Here is a 24957-nt window from a genome sequence, read left to right as displayed (position 1 = left end):
CCTTTCCTTTCCCATCGTCTCTGTAAGACATATCTGTGTCGGTGCGACATAAAGCAAATGGCAAGCTTTCGGTTAACACAGTAAGTGAGTGATTGACTGCGCGTATTATTACGGGACCTGATTTATATTATTGAGAAATTCCGCACTATTGCTCATGACAAAAAACAGAACAATACAGAAATATAACACACAAAAAATCCCTTTGAAATCTTAAATTTTTCATTAACTTATCTCACCTCGGGAAGTTCTTTAGTGTGTGTTATGGCCTTAATTATACAACACGATTCTAACATTTGCCTGATTTTACAATAAGGAAATAATAGGAAACCAATACGACATGAGCGAATGATGAGATTTGAACCTATATCCCAAGTACGAACTTACAGCTGTATGTATGTCCCACTAGGTGTATTATTATTATTATTATTATTATTATTATTATTATTATTATTATTATTATTATTATTATTATTAAGGTTCAGTCGGAGGATCAGTTGTAAAGTGTTCACATCCAGGTACCAGGATCGTAGGTTCAAATCCGGCAGTTGCAATCGGATCTTGAGGGGCGGGAGAAAGTTGTTTTGGCATTCCATGTCGTACAATATTACTACGCGAAAGATCTCTGGTGATATATTTCGTGTTCATTCATGCACAGGATCACTAATAACTTCTTTCTCACTAACACTGCTGAAATCAGAGCCTAAAACATCAAATATGCTTTGAATTTAGCTATTACTGAGCATTTCGCGCGAGCAAGCAACTTCCTTCCAAGTTTCAAGTTTCCTTCTCAGCCATCTTGTCAACAAAATACAGATTTCTCGATCTATATTTTAATCAATTCTCTTTGCCAAAGAAGCATACCAGAGCACTTTGGTGACACTCTGAGACACCAAGAACAGATTTCAATTAGAAATGTTTCCGGAAAAAGCCAACAGATGTCACAAATGTCTCCAATATGCGACCTTGCATCCCGCGTACCAGTCCTTTCTTGAACAGTGGTATAATGCTTCCTTATTGCCAATCTTCAGGTATCCTTTCATCTTTCCATATGCCATTGAGGGCTCTGTATAGCCATTGTAGTCCAATGCTTCCTGCTGCCTTAATCATATCAGCATTGAATTTGTCTTTTCCACTTGCTTTACGTTTGGTCATTGCTTTCACTGCCCTTTCAAGTTCCAACCATGTTATTGGGTTCTCTATTTTTATTTCCATTTTCCTATCTCCTTCTTCCAAGTAGTCATCCTCATAAAGTTTTTCAAAATACTTTGCCATCACCTTCTGAAGACCCTTTTTGTCATGTACTGTGGATCCATCTTCCCTCTCTAATGTCTTGATTTTTCCTTGATTCTTATTGATTTTATTACTCTGTATAATGTTTCTGATTTCCTCGATCTTGCTCGATTTTGTTGGTAAACTCTCCCCAACATTTCTTCGATTCTTCCTTGATACTCCTCTTTACTTGTAGTTTCAATCTTTCGTATTCTACTTGTAACCTTTCTATCTTATTCTCATCCCTCTGATACACTTTTTGCTTTTCCTTATCCATTTCTTTCTTCATCTTGTTCCTTTCTTTTATTTCTTTTTTTATTTTGTCTGTCCACCACCTTGTCTCCTTTCCCTTAACCTTTGCTTTTGTTTCCCTGCATACCTCAATTGCTGCTCCCACAAATGTCTTAAATTGTCCCACTCTTCTTCTCCACTTTGTAATTCCGTGTTAGGCAACTTCCTTTTTATACAATCTTGGAATGGCATTCTTTTATCCTCCTCCTCCAATTCCCAAATCGTGATCTTTGGTTTCTTCTTCAATACAATTTTAGGGATTTTTACTTGTTCTAATTCCACAATCAATAATCTCTGATCACCCTCCATACTTTCACTGGGGATTATTTTCGTATTCATGACGTATCTTCCCCATTCTCGGTCTGTTATAAAATTGACGAGTGTTCCATACTGTCTATCCCAACTATATCGGTTGATCTTATGGCTATTCCTCTTCATAAACCATGTGTTCTTTATTCTTCTTCTTTTATGACCACATAGGATCACTTTAGTCAGTCCGTTGGCTTGAATTTGTAAACTGTTCAATAAGTTGAAGATTTGAGCCATATAGCCCTGGAAGAAACTGTTCGTGGATATGCTAGCAAGAATAGGAATGCTCTTCACACTGTCAATGAGAGTTGAGTTCACTTCATTGCTGAGCATATTCGAAAGATAAAATTGTGCCATAGTGGCTTGAAATATTTTTCTAGCTGGATCCTGTTCGATCATTTTTTTATTAAAAAAAATTTTTTTTTCAGCTTTTCTGTGCATTTTCTCGCCAGATTCTTGATTTTCTCTCTTCTCTATCTTTCCTTTCTCCTGAAAGCTTTTTTTAGGGCAACAGTAGTCTCATTTTCTAAAAATAACTTTCTGACTAAATCAAATCCTCCAACTATAATGTCTAGTTTAGGGGTGAGTTTGTTGGCAGTTGGATAGTGTGATCCTTCTGGCACTGTTACAAACTGAGATACAGAGGTCCAATGTTCCTTAGCACAGGTAGCCTTCTGCTAATTGCTGGTTAGATCCTTGAAATATTTTACGGCGTCACTGACATCATCTAACTCTTTAAAGTATTCAACCAGATCACGGAGATATTCTTGTAAATAGACAGCTGAATCGACCCAGGATCCCCAGCGGGTTAATACGAGCATCAGGAAAGGTTTGACCGTCTTCTCACTGCAATTGTATTTCTCCCGAAGGAATTTCAAATATCTATGCTTGCGCTTCCGGGTATTTTAAAATGCTTTCTTAGTCATACTTGCGCACATATTGAGACTGGTGAAGTAGCTGGGCACAAGCTTGGTTTGGTTATGATGTCTAGTTCTTGGGCCCAACACTGCACGTGAACCAAGTCATCTGAAATTAAGCCTTTGAGAGTACACACACACTTTCAGAGGATATGCCGACATCATTATAGTCTGCAGAGCACTTCACAATTGCATTGTTTATAGATTGACAACACTCTTGCGAATCAACATTCTGCAAAATTTTCACTGAAGCAGTGTATAACTTTGAAGGCAGGGCATATACAGGAAGTGTACGGAACAGAATTATGAAAAGTGTTTCACATTTCTGATTAGTAGTTGCTCCGGCTCCATGACTAAATGGTTAGCATCCTGGCCTTTGGTGACAGGGGTCCCGGGTTCGATCCCGTCAAATCAAAAGACCTGCATCTGGCAAGCTGAACTTGTCCTCGGACACTCCCGCCACTAAAAGCCATATGCCATTTCATTTCATTTCATTTCATTTCTATTTCTCACAGCTTCTTTCACTTCCTCTTCACATTCTGCTTTAACAAGTGAGATGTAATTTTGGCGGCAAGTATTTTCCTGTGGAAGATCACCAGCACCTGTAGAAAAAAAAGTATAGAAATGAATACAGGAATACTATAATACCAGTAACTTGCTAATGTTTTGGTTTTACGTCCACTGACAACTTTCGTGGTTTTCAGAGTTACCGAGTTGCCAAAAGTTTGTCCCGCGGAAGTTCTCTTACATGCCGGTAAATCTATCGACATGTGTACGTCGTAGTTGAGCACCTTCAAATACCCCATCTGCGTTTGAGTAGCTCAGACGGTTAAGGCGCTGGCTTTCTGAACTCAAGGCAGGTTCAATCCTTGCTCAGTCCGGTGTTATTTGAAAATGCTCATATATGTCAGCCCCTCATCAGTAGATTTACTAATACGTAAAACATTCGAACATCTCTGCGTCTCCAAACACCGTAAAAGTACAGTGTCAAAAGCTTTTGAGAAGTCTGTATAAATGCAGTCCACCTGAGAGTGGTTCTCTACTGCATCCAAAAGGAACTGATAGAATAAAAGATTGCTACAGGTTGACCGTCCTGAAAAGAATTCATATTGCTCATCAATGATGTTTCTGAAGAGAGGCGTGATCTTGTCAGGAATTATGGAGTCAAAATTTTTGGAACTATGAGAAGAAATTGTAACTGGTCTATATTGTTTTATGTCAGTTTTATCACCATTTTGAAAACTGGACTAACAAATTCTTTCTTCCATTCCTCTGGGAAAACACCTTGGTTTAATGATGAGATGAACAGCTAAAGAGTGCTTCACATAAAACAGATGAGCAGATAAGTTGAAACACCAGCAGGTCCTACAGTTTTCTTTAATTCCAGAGATATCAGTTTGTTGTAAATTTCTGTTTTACTAATGTTTATAACTGACAGATTGACAGAGAAAGGATAATCAGTATGTCAGTATTGCTATTCTGATAAGAAGAATAAGCAGATGAAAAGTGTTTAGCAAAAGATTCACAATGTTTTCTCCAGTATCTGCTGTAACTTCATTAAGATGCACTGTTGAAGGAATATTATTACATGACCTTTTAGAACTTAGATATTGCCAGAATTTCTGTGGATTGGAAGTAATGCTTAGTTCACAGTTGGAGACAGTTTGTATAGCAAGATTTGGATTCAGACTTACATTCATTTCTTAATTTTGAGAAATGCTGATAATCACTATTGAGACTTGATATTTTGTACTGCTTGTGTGCTTTCTTCTTTTCAATAAAATCAGTGACTTCAATTTTTGATTATACCACTTTGGGAATTTGGAAGTCTTAAAATTCCGTACAGGGATGTAAAATTCCATTTCATAATGTACTGAATAGAAGGTTTCTCCTGCTTTATCAATTCATACACTCTGAAAAATCACCTTCCAGATGAACTGTGACAGGTAATAATTTAGTCCATTATAGTCACTATTTAAAAAGTCAAAATAAAAACTCACCATTAAAAAAGTCATAATAGAAACTATCAGCAGGTAAACAGGTAGCTCATTTATAGGTGAAGAAATCTCTGGGTGGTATTTTTCGAGGTGAACAATACTTTCATTACTAGATTTTACTTCAGTGGAACTGGAGTTACTGAAAACCAAATCAGGAAAGTGATTCAGAAAATTTGCGATATTATTAAACTGATTTAAACAGAGATAAGATAATGAGTCTAACTAAACTGGACTGTACCGTGTGGTTACCTACTGACACAAGGCCAGAAAATGTTTCTTCATTTACTATCCAATTGAGATGTGGTAGATTGTAGTCACCAACAAGGAGCAATAAATGGTTGCCAAGATTTGACAATTTATTTTTTCAACAGCTATGCGATGTTCGAAATATTTTTGGATAGGATACCTGGGTGGAATGTATACAGCACCAATAATTGATTTTATAGTGTTAAAACTCAGGGACCGGGCGAGTTGGCCGTGTGCGTAGAGGCGCGCGGCTGTGAGCTTGCATCCGGGAGATAGTAGGTTCGAATCCCACTATCGGCAGCCCTGAAGATGGTTTTCCGTGGTTTCCCATTTTCACACCAGGCAAATGCTGGGGCTGTACCTTAATTAAGGCCACGGCCGCTTCCTTCCAACTCCTAGGCCTTTCCTATCCCATCGTCGCCATAAGACCTATCTGTGTCGGTGCGACGTAAAGCCCCTAGCTAAAAAAAAAATAAAAAGTCAGGGACACAAATAGCTGTTCAACTGTGCTAATGCATGGTATCAGAGTAGGTTTAAAACTCTTGCTAATACAGATCATTACACCCCAATGGGATACCTTCATACTCGTTAAAGAAGACCTATCACGTCTGAAAATTGAATATATTTTGAGTCCGAGTTCCTTATCTCTAATTTTATCGTTTAAATTTGTTTCAGTTAATATCATGAAGTTGTAGATGGCTAAACATGAAGAAATTGTAAGTTCAGTTAGTTTGCTTAGAAATCCATTTACAGTTTGATAGTATCCTCTATAAAGTGTTCTACCAACCTTTTTATTGATATCTTTGGTGCTTTCTTTGTATTGTGTATCTAATCTCTGAGAACAGATTCCTTACCTACATGTTGTATTTCATTCCTGATAGAGGTTATACTTTCTAAATCATTTACTGTATCACTTAAGTTTTGGCCATTGGGATTTGCAGCCCCCTCTCATTTTCTTAATTAGTTTCCCAGGAGCATTCTTCTAGATATTGTGTTGAAAAGTTTGCCAAACTTAGAGATTCCCTTTCTATTAAGGTGTAGCCCATCTTTTGCAAAATCACTGCCTCTAAGCCAACTATTAGCATTGAAAAAAGGACATTTCCTTTACGGCATAACCAGTCAGGAGTAGAGTTTACAGCATCTCTATAATGATAATCAACATCGTGCCGATATAAAATGCCACTGAGACAAAGATTTGCCACTGGAAACCTCCGTTTTATCGCAGTAATAGGTCTATCAGTCTCGGCCATTATGTCCCTAGGTGTTGACAAATTGTAAAGATGATTTGTGCCAATAGGAACAATCAAGACATCAGGATTTTCTTCAGTACTATCATTGTTCACATGTTCTGCAAGCTGACCTACTTGTATGCCTGGATAGCAGTATGCAATACCCTCTTCAACTTCGGATCCAACATTTCTTATCATCGAGTCCCCCACTATTACTGTAAGGGGCGTGTTTCTGTTCCGGTTGATGAAGGGATTTTCTGTGTCTTTTTGACACTGCGGCTGAGTCACATTCTATCTTTACCTCTTGAATCATTTGATTCTAACACTTGAAAATTGTTTTGCCACTAAATTATTACTTACAGTATATTTAAATGCAACATGTTTCCAGGTATGCCTAAAATTCATCAAGCCGAGCTGAGTGGCTCAGACAGTTGAGGCGGTGGTCTTCTGGCCCCACCCTGGCAGGTTCGATCCTGGCTCAGTCCGGTGGCATTTGAAGGTGCTCAAATGTGTCAGGCTCGTGTCGGTAGATTTACTAGCTCGTAAAAGAACTCCTGCGGGACAAAATTCCGGCACCTTGGCGTCTCCAAAAACCTTAGAGTAGTTAGTGGGATGTAAAGCAAATAACATTATAAAATTCGTCGACTTAACCCCTTCAAAGTCATTTTCTCATTGTCTTGGCATTTCAAAATTATTTTCTTTTAGGTTCTTCTACTCGAGTAGAGCATCTTGTAGATCAGTGGATAACATTTTGATTATTTCATCTTTAGATGTTGGTTCAAGTTCCAGAGATCTTATCCTGAACCTCAAATACGATGAGTCCGAAGTTAATTTTAAGGACACTTCCTCTAAAGCATTACTTTGTCAATTTATGTATTTTTCATCTAAACAGTGTTATGTGGCTGAAGATGTTGATAATATACGAAACATGTACCACTTTTAACCATTAAGTTGCCTTACGCAATCATTGTATCGACTAGGTGGAAACTAAGTCTTAGTTGTGAATCTAACTTCACTACCAAACATATTCTTAAATACACATGCATAACAGGCATTAAGACTATCATTACTTCCATGTTTAGTTCCATTGCACATCACACACATATTACTATCGAACATTTCACTCGGAGAAAAAAACTAGATCACCATTTACCGCCATGTTGCAATTTACATTGTATATGGATATCGAAGTAAATTACTGTACATGCAATTTTTAAAATTGTATGTCTCAGCGTTATCCATGAAGCAACATTGTGAGGTCCCCATACCTTGTTTCCATTGTAAAATGCGACTTGCGGAGTTGTGAAGATAACGGAAGGCTCCCTTGCTTTTTTTTTTTTTTTTTTTTTTTTTTTTTTGCAATTTTCTTTACGTTACACCGACACAGATAGGACTTATGGCGATGATGGGATAGGAAAGGGCTAGGAGTGGGAAGGAATCAGCCGTGGCCTTGATTAAGGTACAGCTCCAGTAATTGTCTGGTGTAAAAATTGGAAACCATGGTAAACCATCTTCAGAGCTGCCGACCGTGGGATTCGAACCCACTATCTCTCGGTTGCAAGCTCACAGCTGCGCGGCCCTAGCTGCATGGCCAACTCGCCCGGTCACTTGCCTACTGCCATTCACAATCGAGTTGGGAAGTTTCCATTACAATAGAAGGACCCTTGTCAACTGCGCGGTCACAGTTGGGGAGTTTTCGTTAAAATAGTGGGCCCCTTTCCTACTTTCAGACACAATCGGGTAGGGGAGTTTTGAAGAAATTTGCACATTCCCTTCCCTTCTGCCAGTCAAATCAAGAAGGGTATTATTCATTACAATGGCAGGCCATCCTTACCATTGCCAGTTACACAGGAGTTGGAGGACCCCATTCCTACTGACATTGAAAGTCGATGTGGGGAGTATAGATTAAAATAGCAGACGCCCTAGTGCTGACAGTCACTATCGATTTGTAAAGTATTAAATATAATGGCAGACACACCCCTTGTAGATCGCTACAAATTGACTTCAATGAATATATACAGATCGACGTACGAAAGTATTTGCATGATTACAACATTGCAGACTCTCATTTACAGATTTAACATCTGCTTAACGGTACGTTGTATCGACACACGGATTGCACTGTAAGTCGCCTCTTTTAACGGCTGAATGCTTGATCCTAAAAAAGTCTCCTCTATTTAGTAAGTTAGATTGAGTCTGAAACTTAGAATTGTAGAAGAAGGAGAAATTTTTGTAAGGTTTCCACACACACTGCATTACTTTTCGGATACATATATGACGCCTGGAAACATAGAATTTGACTCATGTATGGCTACCAGGAGGGCCAATGTTCGTGCCAAATTTTATGATTGTTTTTCATATGAGCATGTCAAAATATGAATTATACATGTAAAAACATCAAAATTTACATACACTCGAAAAATAAAGCCAAATCTAATGCATAAGGGATAGAAATACATCAAAAAGTCATAGGACCAAAGTTGTAGATCACTCCAAATTGAACAGAGATTGTACAATCCGTTTTGTGATGCGACTTGCCGTTTAGCCACAAAATATATCTAAATGAAGGTCTGCACCATCATTAAAATTGAGTCCTTATTTCAATATTTTCCGGGGTAAAAAGTGAAAAATTTAAACATCCTGGAATGTTTCTGTTGGTTATAGGCTAAAACCTATAATTTTGAAAAATTTCAATTTTCTACCTCCCTTGGCAGATTGTGCCGCCATCGTGATTTGGGGGAGAGGGGGTAAAACGAGGACTTTCAGGAAACAAAGCTAAAATATATGCAGACAGTCATCATTACACCTGAAACGGATAACTGTACAATAATTTCGCCAAAATAGTCCATGTACAGACACATGCTTGTTATGATTTTCTTTATATTGATAAGTATCATAATATAAATACTTCAACCTCTATTTCACTTCTCTTCAAGCCCTCCTTCAGTAGATTTTCCAGAAACAGAATATAAGTGTTTCTTTATTTTTAATGAAGATTCCAAATACTAATTTTCACCTGTAACACTTCAGTTTTTGAGATATAAGTTTCCTCATAAAAGTTATTGAACCCTTTTTTCACCATTTTTCACCCCCCTTAAGGTTCCAAAAACAAATACGTGTTTCTTTATTTTTTAAAGTAGATTCCAAATACCAATTTTTTACGCCTGTAAACTGTCAAGTTTTTGATATAGATGTACTCATTTAAACACTTCACCCCCCTTTTCACCCCTTTAATGATGTAATATCAAAAAATCCTCCCTTAGTGGGCACCTACACTGTAATATAAATATATCCCCAAAATTTCATTCCCTTATGTCGTGTAGTTTTGGCTGGGCGTTGATTACAGCCACTCGGAGTTAGCCTGTTACATAGAGTGATTAAACGAATGGTGAATAGAAATTCAGGTTGTGAAAGTGTAAGCAGTGGATTAAGCGTGATCAGTGAAGTGAAGTGGGAAGAGAAAATGACAGTGATGACAACACAGGATATAACGTTATTCCTAGCCTTCAGGCGTGACTACTCTAGTTCTACACTTCAATTTTCAGTGGACAAAAAACTGTCCCTCATTAAGCTTTATTCATTATTAGGAATTATTAGCTTTTATTTTGTGAAAGAATTATATGCCCAGCATCATTGTATATTATCAGTTTCTTTTTTCAACCAATAGTGATTCATCAGTGTAAATTATTTTAATTAAATTATTTTTAATGAATTTAATTCATTTAATAGTGTGAATAGTTATTGTTCTGTTCCACAGTGGAAAGCCCATCAGATGAATTCCAGCGACTAAGGGATTATGTGGATGTGAAGAGCTGTAGTGAAATAGTTGAATCAACTCCAGAACTACTTAAGGAGGGATATAGTAAGAAATTGGAAGAAGCCTTCAGCAAGTTGAAGTTGAGCAAGGTAAGCAGGTGTTTTTCCATTATCTATTTATTTATCTTCATAACATACATATAAGGCACAGTTGAAATATTATATGTAACCAGAACTTGGATAAATGAAGGTCGTCTTGTGTACAGGAGGTTGGATATAGTTGGTATTGTAGCAGATGTTGTACAGTCTGAACTTCTCCACATTCACACTGAATATCACTCCAGAAACAGAATATACACATTTCTTTATTTTTAATGAAGATTCCAAATACTAATTTTCACATCTGTAACATCTTCAGTAAGATGTTGAACTTTTGAACCTTTGAAATTTCCACTCCAGATTTCAATCTATTCAGGGACTTCCAAGTCAGCCATTCTTCGTCATGGCCAGGAGACAAAGTTCCCGAAATTCTTCTCCAACCATTGGGAATGTAAGTCTTAGTCTTCCATAGTTGTAGCCTAGCTTTTTCGGTAGTGCTTCTAAGTTCCTTTGATGTTCTAAGGAAGCTCTTCCCTAATTTCAGTCCTTACGGATGTGGCTCGTACCCATGCAAAAGGTGGGTTCTTACCTTCTATACTTTTTTTTCTTGGCAGCTATTTCTCTTCGAATAGGAAGTGGTGCTATTCCTGCAAGGTGGTGATTTATGGTACCTATCAGGTCAGTAGCATGCGTGTGCCCACACATACACATACTTACTCTCTCTCCATTTGATTACGAATTTTTGTTACACCTTGCTGTGTGGGAAGTTTTTCACTCTTCTGCTCTTAAAACCATGATTTTGCAATGCTGTACAGCAGAACCTCAATTATACGTTACCGGAAACTACGTTTTCCCGTATTTGTTCAAATTACGTGGTGCCGCGAGCATCCTAATTAAATCACGTAAAAATCCCGCATTTTCCGTTCCTCGAAGAAACGATTTCCCGGATCAAGTGCCCAGAAATTTCAGTCCCATCAATGCTAAATCTTTGATCACACGTTTTTCAAGAAACTGCATCTCGCGAAAGAACGGCTATGGCGTACTTACAGTTCTTGGTGTCAACGTCCTGTCATTGCGATAATATGGTTCTAGGTATCAACGTCCTGTCATTGCGATAATATGGTTCTTGGTGTCAACGTCCTGTCATTGCGATAATTAGAGGAAGTAGGCCTATTGTACTGGAAAAGCGATCGGCGGTGAACTTGCATAAGGGACCATCTTGGCATCGCATTCGGGTGATATTGTAGAGATAATCCTTGGAAATCATAAAGCAGAGAGTGGCCACAACAATTGGAAGCAGATAGAGTGCACTTCGAAAGCTCTACTTGAAGGCGGAACGAGTTTCGTCAGATGTTCGTACTTGCAAAATGTCCACATTATGTCCAGGGTTAGATGTTTATTATTATTATTATTATTTTTTTTTTTTATTTTTTTAATTTTTTTGATTGTATTGCCGAACAGGTTTTCGGCACTTTCCTCAGGGCATTGTATAGTCACTGGGCTTTCAGGCAGGAATCAAAACTGCTCCTTAACACAAATGTAGTACCGGTATTTTAATATCATCGCGTACGATTATGTTGATATAGATGTTGATTCCCATAGGGAATCTGAAATATTTGTCCTGAATGAGCAAATTTATAATACCAATATAAATGGTCCGTTATTGGACATTATAAATTTTCCAGCTAGCTCATTCTTGGTTGCCAGCGTTTCGCCCTCATGTGCTAGGGTGGGCTCATCAGTTGGTACCTAGCACACTTACCAATACGCTGGCTAGTGCATACTGTGGAGGCCACTGCGTAGGCTAACTGGAGCCACCGGCAGTGCCAATGCACCAAGAGACTTTGTCTCATCACTAAAAATTGATGCCTGCTTGGCCATCAGATGATATAGATGTTGATTCCCATAGGGAATCTGAAATATTTGTCCTGAATGAGCAAATTTATAATACCAATATAAATGGTCCGTTATTGGACATTATAAATTTTCCAGCTAGCTCATTCTTGGTTGCCAGCGTTTCGCCCTCATGTGCTAGGGTGGGCTCATCAGTTGGTACCTAGCACACTTACCAATACGCTGGCTAGTGCATACTGTGGAGGCCACTGCGTAGGCTAACTGGAGCCACCGGCAGTGCCAATGCACTAAGAGACTTTGTCTCATCACTAAAAATTGATGCCTGCTTGGCCATCAGATGATATAGATGTTGATTCCCATAGGGAATCTGAAATATTTGTCCTGAATGAGCAAATTTATAATACCAATATAAATGGTCCGTTATTGGACATTATAAATTTTCCAGCTAGCTCATTCTTGGTTGCCAGCGTTTCGCCCTCATGTGCTAGGGTGGGCTCATCAGTTGGTACCTAGCACACTTACCAATACGCTGGTATTATAAATTTGCTCATTCAGGACAAATATTTCAGATTCCCTATGGGAATCAACATCTATATCATCTGATGGCCAAGCAGGCATCAATTTTTAGTGATGAGACAAAGTCTCTTAGTGCATTGGCACTGCCGGTGGCTCCAGTTAGCCTACGCAGTGGCCTCCACAGTATGCACTAGCCAGCGTATTGGTAAGTGTGCTAGGTACCAACTGATGAGCCCACCCTAGCACATGAGGGCGAAACGCTGGCAACCAAGAATGAGCTAGCTGGAAAATTTATAATGTCCAATAACGGACCATTTATATTGGTACGATTATGTTATCGAGACCAGAGGAGACGTTGCACCTTACATATACCTTTTCTTGATACCTGAGCTCCCTAGTGCTGAGTCGGAACTTGGTATCAAGAAAAGGTTTGCGTACTATAAATAGAGCCATGGGAGGTTTTCGGATTGCCTATTACTCTTTTGGTCCTAATATAAACCTGGGAGTTTCACATTTTTGTGTTAAAATGGTATAAAAACTGCAGTCGTTTTATTTGCGCACGTTACATTTAAAAAGTTTGTAGCATTTTGCACTTGTACCAACTTGTACAGCGAGCATGCTTTCCAGTTGAGCTCAAGGTCACGAATAACCATAATTTCTGGAGTTTTGATGATATTTTTTCTCTTTCCAATTTGATTGTGATTAGAGACGGGCAGAATGGAATATAATGCATTCGAAACCATATTCTCGAATTCAACATAACCTTTATAAGTAGATGTACTTCTAATTTACGGGGTAATTAAGGCCATGGCCGCTTCCTTCCAACTCCTAGGCCTTTCCTATCTCACCGCCGCCATAAGACCTATCTGTGTCGGTGCGACGTAAAGCCCCGAGCAAAAAAGAAAAAAAATTACGTGGTACAAGATTGCCATAAACTATGAACTGTATCCGATGACCAAATTAAAATGGAAGATTAAAAAAAGAGATTTCGCCATCATGTTTAGTGCTTTTGTATCTAATGTGATTTATTTTATTAGATTAGAGAATTAAAACTATTTGTGGTTGATTGTTGTTTGGCTCGGCATTACTGGTATTTGACTTTTCGAAGAGTTTGGTTGATCAAAATTGCTGAACTGAAAGAAGTTTTCACAGGAAATTGATGAAGTTTCCCTGGTAAAATGAATGTAAAGTTTTGAAATTTTAAAGTCGCGTAGCGGTAAATAATGTTTGAAGGCGGCTCCGCAGTCTAACTTGCCTGCTTCTCACCCAGCGGGCCCGGGTTCGATTCCCGCTCAGGTCACGCATTTTTACCTGGTTATGAGGGGTGTTCCAGGTTCACTAATTCTACGATTATCTTCAATTGAAGAACTATCAAATGGTGAGATGGTGACCGTGGTCTAGAGAGCCAGGAATAACGGCTGAGAGGATTCATCACACTGACCATGTGTCACCTCATAATCTGCAGGCTTTCGGGATGAGCAGCGGTCGCTTGGTAGGCGGATGGCCCATTTGGGTTGTAGTTTGGTTTGGTTTAAGAGTGTTTGTAAGATTATAATAATACATATTTCATGTTTGTGATGTTTAGGCAAATTGTTGATGCCGTGGTTCAGTCGTTCCCGGATTTTCCGTTTTCTCGTGTTGTGCGGTTTTCCCGTGGTCCCTCCAAAAACGGAGAATCGAGGTTCCACTATATATCTTACTGCAGGAACAGTCACAATTGGAGCATATATTAATTTATAGGGAGCTGAATTGGGGATTGGAATAATTTACAAGGGAAATGTTCGATAAATTTCCAAGTTCATTAAAATCATTAAAAAAGTGGGGTAGGTAAACAATTGATAGGGAATCTGCCACCTTAGTGAATGTATATCAGTGATTGGTTGGTTGATTGATTGGCCATTCCGAGAGGGGTACGTCTTAATTTTCGCACTTACAATATTTGTTCTCTACTTTTAAAGGTGTTCTCATACCTTCCAACCCTTCCGATTTACCTGAAAACTTTGTTTTTTAACTCGTCTTCCGATTTTCAGATTTATTTTAAATTCTTCTTATTTTTGACCGATATAACCTCCGGTACGGTCAATACTGTTCCCCTAGGATAAAGGATAAATTCTTATGTGCTTCAACCTCCTTTTCAAGCTTATTTATTTGATGCTTTATTTTACGAGTGTATCGTCCGTCGCCTTCGTGTATTGTGTTTCCTGCTTGCTACAGTAGCATGTGTGCATTACGGCTTAAGGATACAGAATGGCAATCGTCCTACAAAAAAGAGAGGCGAGCGCGCGCTGGCGACTTAGTTAATCGGGATGAAATAATGACTTTCTTATTGTGTGGTTCGCGCACTATTAACATCGTTTCTGTGCATAATTTCTTTAGAGTTGTAGGCCATGTGTTTTTTCTAGCAGTTCTGTGCTTTTCCCCGTGTCAAAGTCATATGTTAATAATGTATGAGACATACCGATCTGTTTTGTATGGGGTAGTTTCTCATATTTCAGGAAGTTGTCTCCGTGACAGTTTCTGGTATTTTGTCTTCACGTTGTGGCCAAAAAGCATAACAAACATTATCTGCAAGTGTTCAGAGATACCTATAAAATTAAATTACTGTTCATTTTACAGTCCAATAAAGGAAACTATTATGTGTTTTTTGCGTATGTTAGTGTGATATATAAATACAGTAGAACATCGATATTTCAAATCACCTCGGGAGATAAATTTTATTCCGAATTATCGAAATTTTGTGATATAGAGAATACCGTTTTTGAAAACGTATAGCACGTAATTGAATCATGTATCTACAGGCTTTCACTGAATATATTATTTTTAACAGTATTTAAAAATATTCAAAGAAACTCTAATGATGACACTTATTATAGTAACTTTTTAGAAGACATGATACAGTACATACAGTAGTGAAACAAGAAACATAGCTCTGTTAACACCTTTGGAAAAAAATCTGTTAGGGTCTTTTTTTTTGTTAACCTTTCCTCCCTTCAGGATGAAACTTCTCGTCAGTACCATGCAACAGAGTTTCATAAATGGTGCTTGTCATCTGCGACTTCTGGGCTTGATTTTGTACGTGACCAGTAATTAACATCCAAGAAACAGCGAGGCTTTGCCGATTTTCCAATCACTAGAAGTTCGAGTTTTCGGTTCAAGTCATATTAGTTCCCAGCTTCACTGTAACTTTCTTTACTTGTTAACTGTTCCTCACAAACCGCTAATGCCGTATTGCACAGTTAATGTTGCACAAAATTCGAGTTACAGAGTATTTTTTTTAATTATATAAGGATGGAAATGTTTGCTTTGAGAAATCGAGAAATTCGTGTAACCAAATTTTGACTAATAGAGAAATACACATGAAGAATAGGAAAAACGGCTGATAAATTTAAGTTGCTTTGAGATGCTAAAAATTCGAGTATTGGAGGTTAGCGATATCGAGGTTCGACTGCATTATTATTCGTATGTATGTGTCATAAATGAGAGTGATTAGGTACATTTTCTTGTAATCATTTTTAATGTTTTTTTTAGTTTAAGATTTTAAATTTTATGGTCAATTCACATTGTAACTGTAGATATGTATGCCTTTCATCCTGTCCTTTTTTCACTTAGACGAGGGCCTCTCAGGGTGCAGGAGATGATTCACTAGGTTGACCAGAGTGCAACCCCCCCACTCTTCCCCTATATCTGTCTCACCCGTTCGGCCTGTCTCCGCCTTCTTCATGTTTCCCGCTGATTCTAACCTCACTGCGAAATGTTTATGTGCGCTGACTGAAGACACTGTTGTATGGGACAATATTACCAGTGTTAAAAACTCTTCTTTCAGTTTGGTTTGAGCATACAATTTATCTCCTCTAGCTCTTCTTTTCTCATTTCTTTGCAATTACACCCATAATGTCTGGAATAAGGGATCGGCTGACAGCAATTCTGAGAGTGCTCTTTAAATTACAAAGAGAAATACTCGCACCGAATCTAGTTTTCGTACAAGTCAAAACAGGAAAAAAACTTTTACGTATGCATGTGGAACGAAACATAAAAATAATCTGAGCTGCTTTTAGATGCAGCTTAGGAAAATCTTTCTTCGAGAAATTCTCTTAGAATTTGAACAAAGTCTTTGTGTTGAAAAACAGATCTTTTTGATGATAATGTAATTATTGTCCCACCGATTAAGCATTTGGCTTTATCGTCATGACTGAGAAAAAATACAAAAGTTCCCAGTTCGATTGAAATGGACTTTCGGAAGTGTTTGTTTTCTTCAAAACAGGTAGCTCCATTACTACGTTGTTGTCTTACACTTATCTATTTCACTGATTAACAAGCCATCTATCACCGAACGCTTCGTCGCCTTCAACACATTACACAATCAGAGTCAGGCCGAGTTGAGCACCGATGCACAGTGCGCAGAGTCTCTGCGCCTCGATTTGCATGCATGAGATTTTGGGCGTTTGAGAGGCCCCTGACTTAGATCAATATATGCGATAAAATCCAAGAATTTAAAAAATCTTCCTGTTTTTCATTTCTGAAAGTTGGCAGCTATATGTTCTTTTGAGTTACCAACATTTGAAGATGTGATAACTGTATAGGTTTGATTACACCTCTGTCACCAGTGGCTGCAAACATTTATATGAAATATTTTGAGTCTGCAGCATTAACTACAGCGCTACTGAAACCTAAGTGCTTGTGTCGTTAAGTAAACGACACATTTTTGGTTTGGCCACATGGAAGGGAAATATTAAATGAATTTTTGGAGCACCTAAATTCCGTTAACAGTGAGATCAAGTTGACAATGGAAGTAGATGATGACGATAAATTACCTTTCCTTGGTGTGTTAATATACAAGAAGAATGATGGTACACTAGGCCATGCAATGTACAAGAATCCTACACATTCTAAAGTTACCTTCATAAGTCCTCACACCACCACCCCTGCCAAAAAGCAGCTCTTCCTTGAATGTTATTTACTAGGGTGAATAATGTTGCAGATGCTGATAACTGCTTGAGTGCATTGAGAGTACTGACAACGTCCATGAAGAAAAATGGCTATACGTCAGGAGACATAGCACGAGCTGTGAAGATCAAGGAGCCTAACAGGGATAGTACAAACCAGGACTAAAAAAAAAAAAAAAAAAAAAAAAAGAAGGTATTCTTTCCTTATGTGGCAGGCATAACTGACAGAACAGGGCATATTCTTAGGAAGTACAATATAATTCCAGTTTTTACCACAGAATGGAAGCTCAAATCCCTGTTTCTGACCAGTCAAAGAAAACACCTTGTGTCTATGAAGTTCCATGTTGTTGTATTTGCTTATATATTTGCATGACAAGCATGTTTGTTAGCACCAATGTGAAAGAATACATCAGGTCAGTCAAGAATGTCACTCTTTCATTCTCCACGGAAAACTTCTACAGTACAGACCATGAAATCCTCTTCAGTCAGACGAAGGTCATTGCGCGTGTAAGGGAAGCCATAGAGATTGAGCTGCGCTTAAATAATATCAACAGGGAAGACAGCTTCATGCTATCAAGTACATGGAGATCTGTACTCCAGAAATACATGCATAACACCACCACGGCACAGTGCGATGCACTCAAGAAACTGTCGACAGAGGGCGGTGAATCAGTAACTGGGCCGATGACCTAGATATTAGGTCCCTTTAAATAACAAGCATCATCAAGCAAGAATCAGTAACTTCACTTCCAACCACCACAGCACAGTACGACAATCCCTGAGTCCAGTAGTGGAGGGGGGACCGTGGATAGTATGATCGTGACTTCCACGTCCCGTCGAAGAATTTCTTTGCTCACTGTCGGAGGCAGACCTTCGAAGGCCAATTTAATTTTGGCAGAAAGCTTGGCGCTGTTAAATATATACGAGTGGCTTTAATCCAGTTAGCATATTTCTTTATTTTAATACAAATGAGCCATGAAAACCTAGTTCATTAATTAGTGAAAATGCTGTTACATTTTTCTGTTTAAAGTTAACTTGACCGGGCGAGTTGGCCGTGCGCGTAGAGGCGCGCGGCTGTGAGCTTGCATCCGGGAGATAGTAGGTTCGAATCCCACTATCGGCAGCCCTGAAGATGGTTTTCCGTGGTTTCCCATTTTCACACCAGGCAAATGCTGGGGCTGTACCTTAATTAAGGCCACGGCCGCTTCCTTCCAACTCCTAGGCCTTTCCCATCCCATCGTCGCCATAAGACCTATCTGTGTCGGTGCGACGTAAAGCCCATAGCAAAAAAAAAAAAAAAAAAAAAAAAAAGTTAACTTGGAATAATTTTCTTCAAGGAGAAGGAAAAACATAGCAGTTTAATGTATGTGTATACCATTTGAATTCAAAAAAGTCCACCTTTTCAATACAAAATAACGTTGAACTAATTAAGTTACACTGGGCAAGTTAGCCGTGTGGTCAGGGGCACGCAGCTGTGTGCTTGCATCTGGGAGATAGTGGGTTCGAATCCCTCTGTCGGCAGCTCTGGAAATGGTTTTCTGTGGTTTCCCATTTTCACACCAGGCAAATGCTGGGTCACGGCCGCTTCCTTCCAACTCGTAGGCCTGTTCTATCCCATCGTCGCCAAAAGACCTATCTGTGTCGGTGCGACGTAAAGCAACTAGCAAAAAAAAAAAAATAAAAAAAAAATAAATTTAAAAAAATTTTTTTAAAAAATTAAAGTTACAACATTTACATGGGACTAGTTTTGATGCTGATATGAGTCGTATTCAGCCACAATGCAACGCTTTAATGAAGTATGTTTTGATTCATTTATGTACGATTGCCTGTTCTCATTAGTGGTGTCGAAACTAGTCCCAAGTAAATGTTGTAACTTAATTAGTTCGTTATTTTTTTTATTGAAAAGGTGGAATTTTTCATTTTAATTTTCTGTTATCTCAGTTCAATATGGACCTAAGATGAAATTCTTCATTTTAAATTTTAATTCTGTTACAGCGGCAGATGAGGAGAGTGTATGAAATTTTAAGACTGAAGTTTACAAATACGGAGGATGTGAATGATTATAAACAGTACAGATTGGAAGTGAAGAAAAGATTGAATATTCCATATCAGGTTAGTATATTAAGGTAGGACAACAATGCGAGGAGAGTAACTTATATAATGATTTGCATGCCATACGAGGACTTCCAGGTAAAATATGAATAGTTGAAATAGTGACCTTAGTTCCTTCGTGCCCATCCTGTCATCATAATCGTCAATTCCCCTTTTCCATATGACACCGTGTAGGGGCAAATATGGTTCCTCTCCAGTTTGTCCTCTCTCGCTCTCTCGCTCTCTGTCGATCATTCCTCATATGTTCCAGTCCAGGTTTTGTTGTCCTATGTTCTTCGCAGAGTCCTTCCATCATACATAACCTTGGTCTGCCTCATTTTCGTTTCCCTGTCATCAGTCTTTTCAGTGCTTGTCTTGGCAGTCTTTCTTCTTTCATATGCTTTACATGTCTAAACCATTTCAATCTGTTCAGCTCCAGTTTTTTTTGCACATTTAGCTCTTTTTGCATGACCTCATTTCTCACTCTCTCACTTGTCTTTTGTACCATACTCCTCAAGAAGTGAATTTCAGCTGCCTGTACTCTACTCTCATCTCTCTGAGTCATTGTCTAGGTTTCTGCTACATTTGTCATTATAGGTAAATAATATCCATAGTAAGTTACTTCTTTAGCCTTCATTAATACATCTTTATTCCATATTAACCTCCATACCGGGTGGTAAGACACTGCCCAGTTGTATCCTGCTAATTTCCATATCAAGTCTTCCATTTTTTGTCAGTTCACTTCCCAAGTATTTGAAGTGTTCTACTATTTCCAGTTCCATATCTCCAATTTTATAGCTCCTTTTCCTTTATATCCTCTAGTCATCACCATTGTCTTGCTCTTCTCCACATTTATCCTCAGTCCCCATTGTTCAGTCCTTCTATTCATTACATTGAGATGCTGTTGAACCTCCTCCTCATCTTCCCAGATCACATTATCAGTCAATCATCAAACATCATTACATTCACTCTTTTCCCTGTATAATCTTCCCTTGCTGTGTTTACGATGTCATCCATCACAATTATGAAGAGTAAAGGTGATCGATAACACACCCCCCTTGTTTTAGCCCATTGTCAATTCCAAACCATTCTGTTCTACCCACTATTGTCTTCATACAGGTAAGTTATCACCATTTCCCTTTATCCAGCTGTAGTCAGGTTGGGGCAAATATGGTTCCTGTTCACTTTCTTTTGTCTTTCCACTACTCCTTCTCCAACACTGTGTCCCAGTCCAGGTTTCTTTCTATAACACTGCGTTGGATTGTGTCCTTCCATCTCAGTTGTGGTCGTCCACGGCCTCTCCTTCCTTGCATTTGCATTTCCATCACCTTTTTTGGCATTCTTTTGTCACTCATTTACTTCATGTGCACAAACCATCTTAGTCGGCTCTTCTCTGTTCTGTCATTAATTTTTTTCACTCCAATTTCTTCCTGGATTTTTGCATTCCTTATTTTGTCTCTTCTACACTTCTGTATCAAACTCCTCAAGAACTTCATTTCGGCTGCCTGTATTCGACTCTCATCCTCCTTTGTCATTGTCCAAGTTTCTGCTCCATAAGTTGTTATGGATACGTAATACATCTTGTACATAGTTTCCTTTGCTTCCATTGGCACATCTTTGTCTCATAACATGTTTCTTACACTTCCAGCTTGAATCCTCTTACTAATCTCAGCATCCAGTCAAGCATTCTTCATTAATTCACTCCCCCGGTATTTGAACGTCTCCCTTACTTCCAGGGGCTTGTCTGCAACTCTAATCTGACCTTTCCCTTCTTTCTCCCCTCTAGTCATAACAAGAGTTTAATCTTTTCTACACTTATTTTCAATCCACACTTTTCAATCTTCCCACTCATCACATCCAATTGTTCATGAACCTTCATGTCCTCTTCTCCCCAAATCACAATATCATCTGCAAATAACATGATGTTCATTTCTCTTCCTCCATATGTTGCTTTTGCTGTTCTCATGATGTCATCCAGTACTGTTGTAAACAGGATTGGCGATAGAACACTTCCCTGTTTCAGCCCATTAGTTATTTGGAACCAACCAACTTGTCCTGCCAACTTGTGTTTGCATGCAACTACAACATTCCTTGTACATTGCCATGGCCATTTTTATTAATCCCTGTCCAATTCCTATTTGCACCAGACTGTCCCAAACTTTAGTCCTGGGGACACTGTCATATGCCTTTTCAATGTCAATGAATGTCATCACCATATCATTCCCGTACTCCCATTGCTTCCATTGCTTTTCCATTAGTTGTCTCGCAATGAAAATGGGCTCTATTGTTGACCTTCCACTTCTGAAACCAAACTGGTTTTCCTGTATCTGATTTTCAACCCTCAACCTAATCCTATTTTCCAGTATCCTTTCCGTTATCTTAGCAACGTGGGTAATAGAGTAATTCCCCTGTAGTTCTTCAATACTTATTGCCTTTCTTGAAAATTGGGATGATTATTCCTTTCTGCCAATCCTCAGGGACCTCCTTATTCTCCCAGACAATCCTGAGAACTCGGTATGTCCACTGCAGGCCTACAGTTCCAGCTGCCTTTATCATCTCCACTGAAATTTCATCTATTCCAGCAGTTTTTCCATTCTTCATCTTTCTTACTGCCATTTCAATTTCATTCATTGTAATTTCTTTATCCATTTCTTCAACTAATTGCTTTTCCTGGTCATCCATTGAATGACTGTCAACAGTTCTTATGTTCAGCAACTTCTGAAAATACTCTCTCCATCTATTTCTTATTTCTTCTGGCTTTGTTAATATTATCCTGCATTCATCCTTCACAAATCTGGTGTTTACTTGATCTCTCTTTTTGTTTCTTAAGGATACCGTACAGTAATTTCTTGCTGCCCTGCATATCATCTCTCAAATTCTGTGTGAATAAGGCCCAGCTTTTCCTCTTTTTTTCCTCCATTACTTTCTTGGTCAAATTCGTTGCCTCCACATATTTTCTTCTACTTTCTTCAGTCTTAGATGTTTTCCATGCTTTCCATGCCATTTTCTTTTCCTTCACTTTAATCTTTACCCTATCATTTCACCAGTGTGTCTCTTTGTCTTTCATATTTCCTGATGTTCTACCACATACCTTTTCTGCACATGCAACCAGTGCTTCTTTTCCATTCATCATCTTCAACATTCCCCATCTCCATACTGGGTACCAAGGGTGTTATTTCCCTTTAAAGTTCTTTTTGTGTGCTTTTCTCCAACTTCCATACTTAAATCTTTTCTCTCTTCTTAAACTTCGTAGCAAGTTTTTACGACCGCATGCCCTTCCTGGCGTCAGCCTCATCAGAGGAGTTAATGAGATGAAACGAATGTGATATAAGAGTAACTAAAACTGACTATATTTACTTTATATGTAGGCCTAAAAGTCACGTGTTCACCATTTATTCTTTTTAAATGTAGAAATACTGCCTTCCAATAAAAATAGCCAGTAAAACTCAGAATACATTTGTTAGTTTGTTAAAGAATAGTGTCAAATATTAACATATACAATTCATAGCTCTTTATAGCCTAGAAGTCATGTGTTCACTGCATAAAATTTGGTGTTATCGCATATTGGATGTCCCAAAACTTAATGTACTGTAATTGGTAGGTTGCTTGATGGTAGAAGAATAAAGTATGGAGCAAATGTCATAACAAATTTTAAAGAACTTGAGTTTATGGAATAGCTATTCCATTAATTACAAAATGGAGATGATGCCAATATTGGAGCAGTGTATAAGGAGTAAGGCTGGGTTAAGTGACTATTACACAATGTCCATTAGGGCTGTAGGGGCATGGGGATTTTGGTGGAGGGGAATGTGCCTGTATAGCACTGTTGTCTGCATAAAAACCAGTACCTTTTATATCTCCCCTAGTGATGAATATGACAGAAATAAAATGATTCTAATATTTGTTTGAATGTCAGCATATATTGTTAGTGCTTTTTTAATAAATTCTTTCATTAATAATTTTTGTTGTTTTGGATTAATATTTCTTTTTTTGTAGAAAGAGAAAGCTGACCTCAAGAAGTTGAGGAAGATACTGTCAGAAAATGAATACCAAGCTACATTGAACGTTGTAAGTCCAGAACTTCGAATGGAGAATTTGGACAGGGAATATCGTGAACTGGAAGCTCAGTATAAGAATGTTCTTGAACATTTGTCGTTGCACTGAAGATGAGACATTCTAGTTGTTTATATTTTGTTTTGCACATATCAAGATACAAAGTAAGATGTTAGGAGCACTAATATCTTGCTCCTTTGTATGTGATTCAGGAGGAAAAGTGAAATTGTGTGGTGTTTGGTACCATGTCATTAACAATTCTGTTGACTACGATTTTGTGCTGTAGATCTGATGTGATGTGTAATTATGGTACATGTATATGTCTACAATACATTTTGTGACTCGGACAACTACTTAAGAGATATTTATCGTCTGTTCACATTGTGGATAGTGTAGACTTCACCGTTCAGTGCGAAATAAGGTTTGTAAAATTTTGAACAAAAACTGTTGTAGTTGTTGGTAGTAAACTGCCAATGCTCAGAGAAACTAATTTTTGGGAGTTCCGTTGAGTTTTAAGTTATTATTTTAGAACTGAAGTAATAGCAGTGGAAGTGGCTGTTTGTACTGTTTTAGTAAATTACCTGTTTTGAAGATTAGAACATTTGCAATATGAAACATTTATGTGAAATTGAAGTGTATGGAAAACCAGTTTGGACTTCAATTAAAATAGATTGTTTCAAATATATTTATATTTACATTCAGTATATTAAAATTATTTGAAAAATATAGTATTTTTAGATAAAGTGAGCTAGTGCAGTTATTATTTACATAAAAATAGAGTTGTGATTCCTAATGTTATATTTCTGTTAAATGTGACATTTGTCCCTTGATTCCATGCCATACTGTGTTGAAACTCTGATTAAATTCCATATTGTGTTACCGGTACCAACTTCATGTGACGGTGGGTTGGATGTGTGATTTATTAATATTGATTTTGGTACAGAATATTATTGTAGTACATCATATCTGTGACATTTACTGTTTTGAATATAGTTTTCCCCATATTTAATCCAGGGTAATGCTGGAATAGTGTCCTGTTTCTGATCCCATGTCCAAATATTTATTACACTTACGATGAAGGACCTCATAACAATCCATATTACCAGACTTTTCTACAACGCTACTTATTCTAATTTTAAATGACTAATTCTAAATTACATTGATGCGTTGCAGTGTTAAAGTGTGCTTGGAAGAGAAATTTAAAAGTCTAAAATTGTTCACCATTTCGTTATAATGTCACTGATCTTGATGTTCAGTCACATACTCATTCATTTGATTTTAGTATTACAATGTTGATACTCTTATTTTAAGTTTTAAAAACATCTTATTTCTAAGTTAAAAGGTACTATGTTTTGTAAAAATTGGGGAAATATGTGGAGTGCGTTGG

At 38.0% G+C, this 24957-nt stretch overlaps 1 protein-coding gene across 3 annotated transcripts in view; it reads left to right on the top strand.

Annotated features, from left to right (window-relative positions):
- Positions 1–24317, top strand: part of Hat1 (histone acetyltransferase 1) — a 141210-nt gene extending 116893 nt beyond the window's left edge. For all 3 annotated transcript variants that reach the window (XM_067148864.2, XM_067148862.2, XM_067148865.2), the window contains exons 8-10: positions 10016–10164; positions 19422–19538; positions 23514–24317. In XM_067148864.2, coding sequence (XP_067004965.1) covers positions 10016–10164; positions 19422–19538; positions 23514–23681 — 434 coding nt within the window. In that variant the 3' untranslated portion in view covers positions 23682–24317. The remainder of the gene's footprint in view (positions 1–10015; positions 10165–19421; positions 19539–23513) is intronic.
- The last annotated feature ends 640 nt before the right edge of the window (positions 24318–24957 follow it).

The sequence above is a fragment of the Anabrus simplex genome, chromosome 1, assembly GCF_040414725.1.
Source record: "Anabrus simplex isolate iqAnaSimp1 chromosome 1, ASM4041472v1, whole genome shotgun sequence".
NCBI classification, from domain to species: Eukaryota; Metazoa; Arthropoda; class Insecta; order Orthoptera; family Tettigoniidae; genus Anabrus; species Anabrus simplex.
The sequence above is the reverse complement of the archived record's forward strand: the minus strand, read 5'-3'. Positions and strand labels throughout refer to the sequence as shown.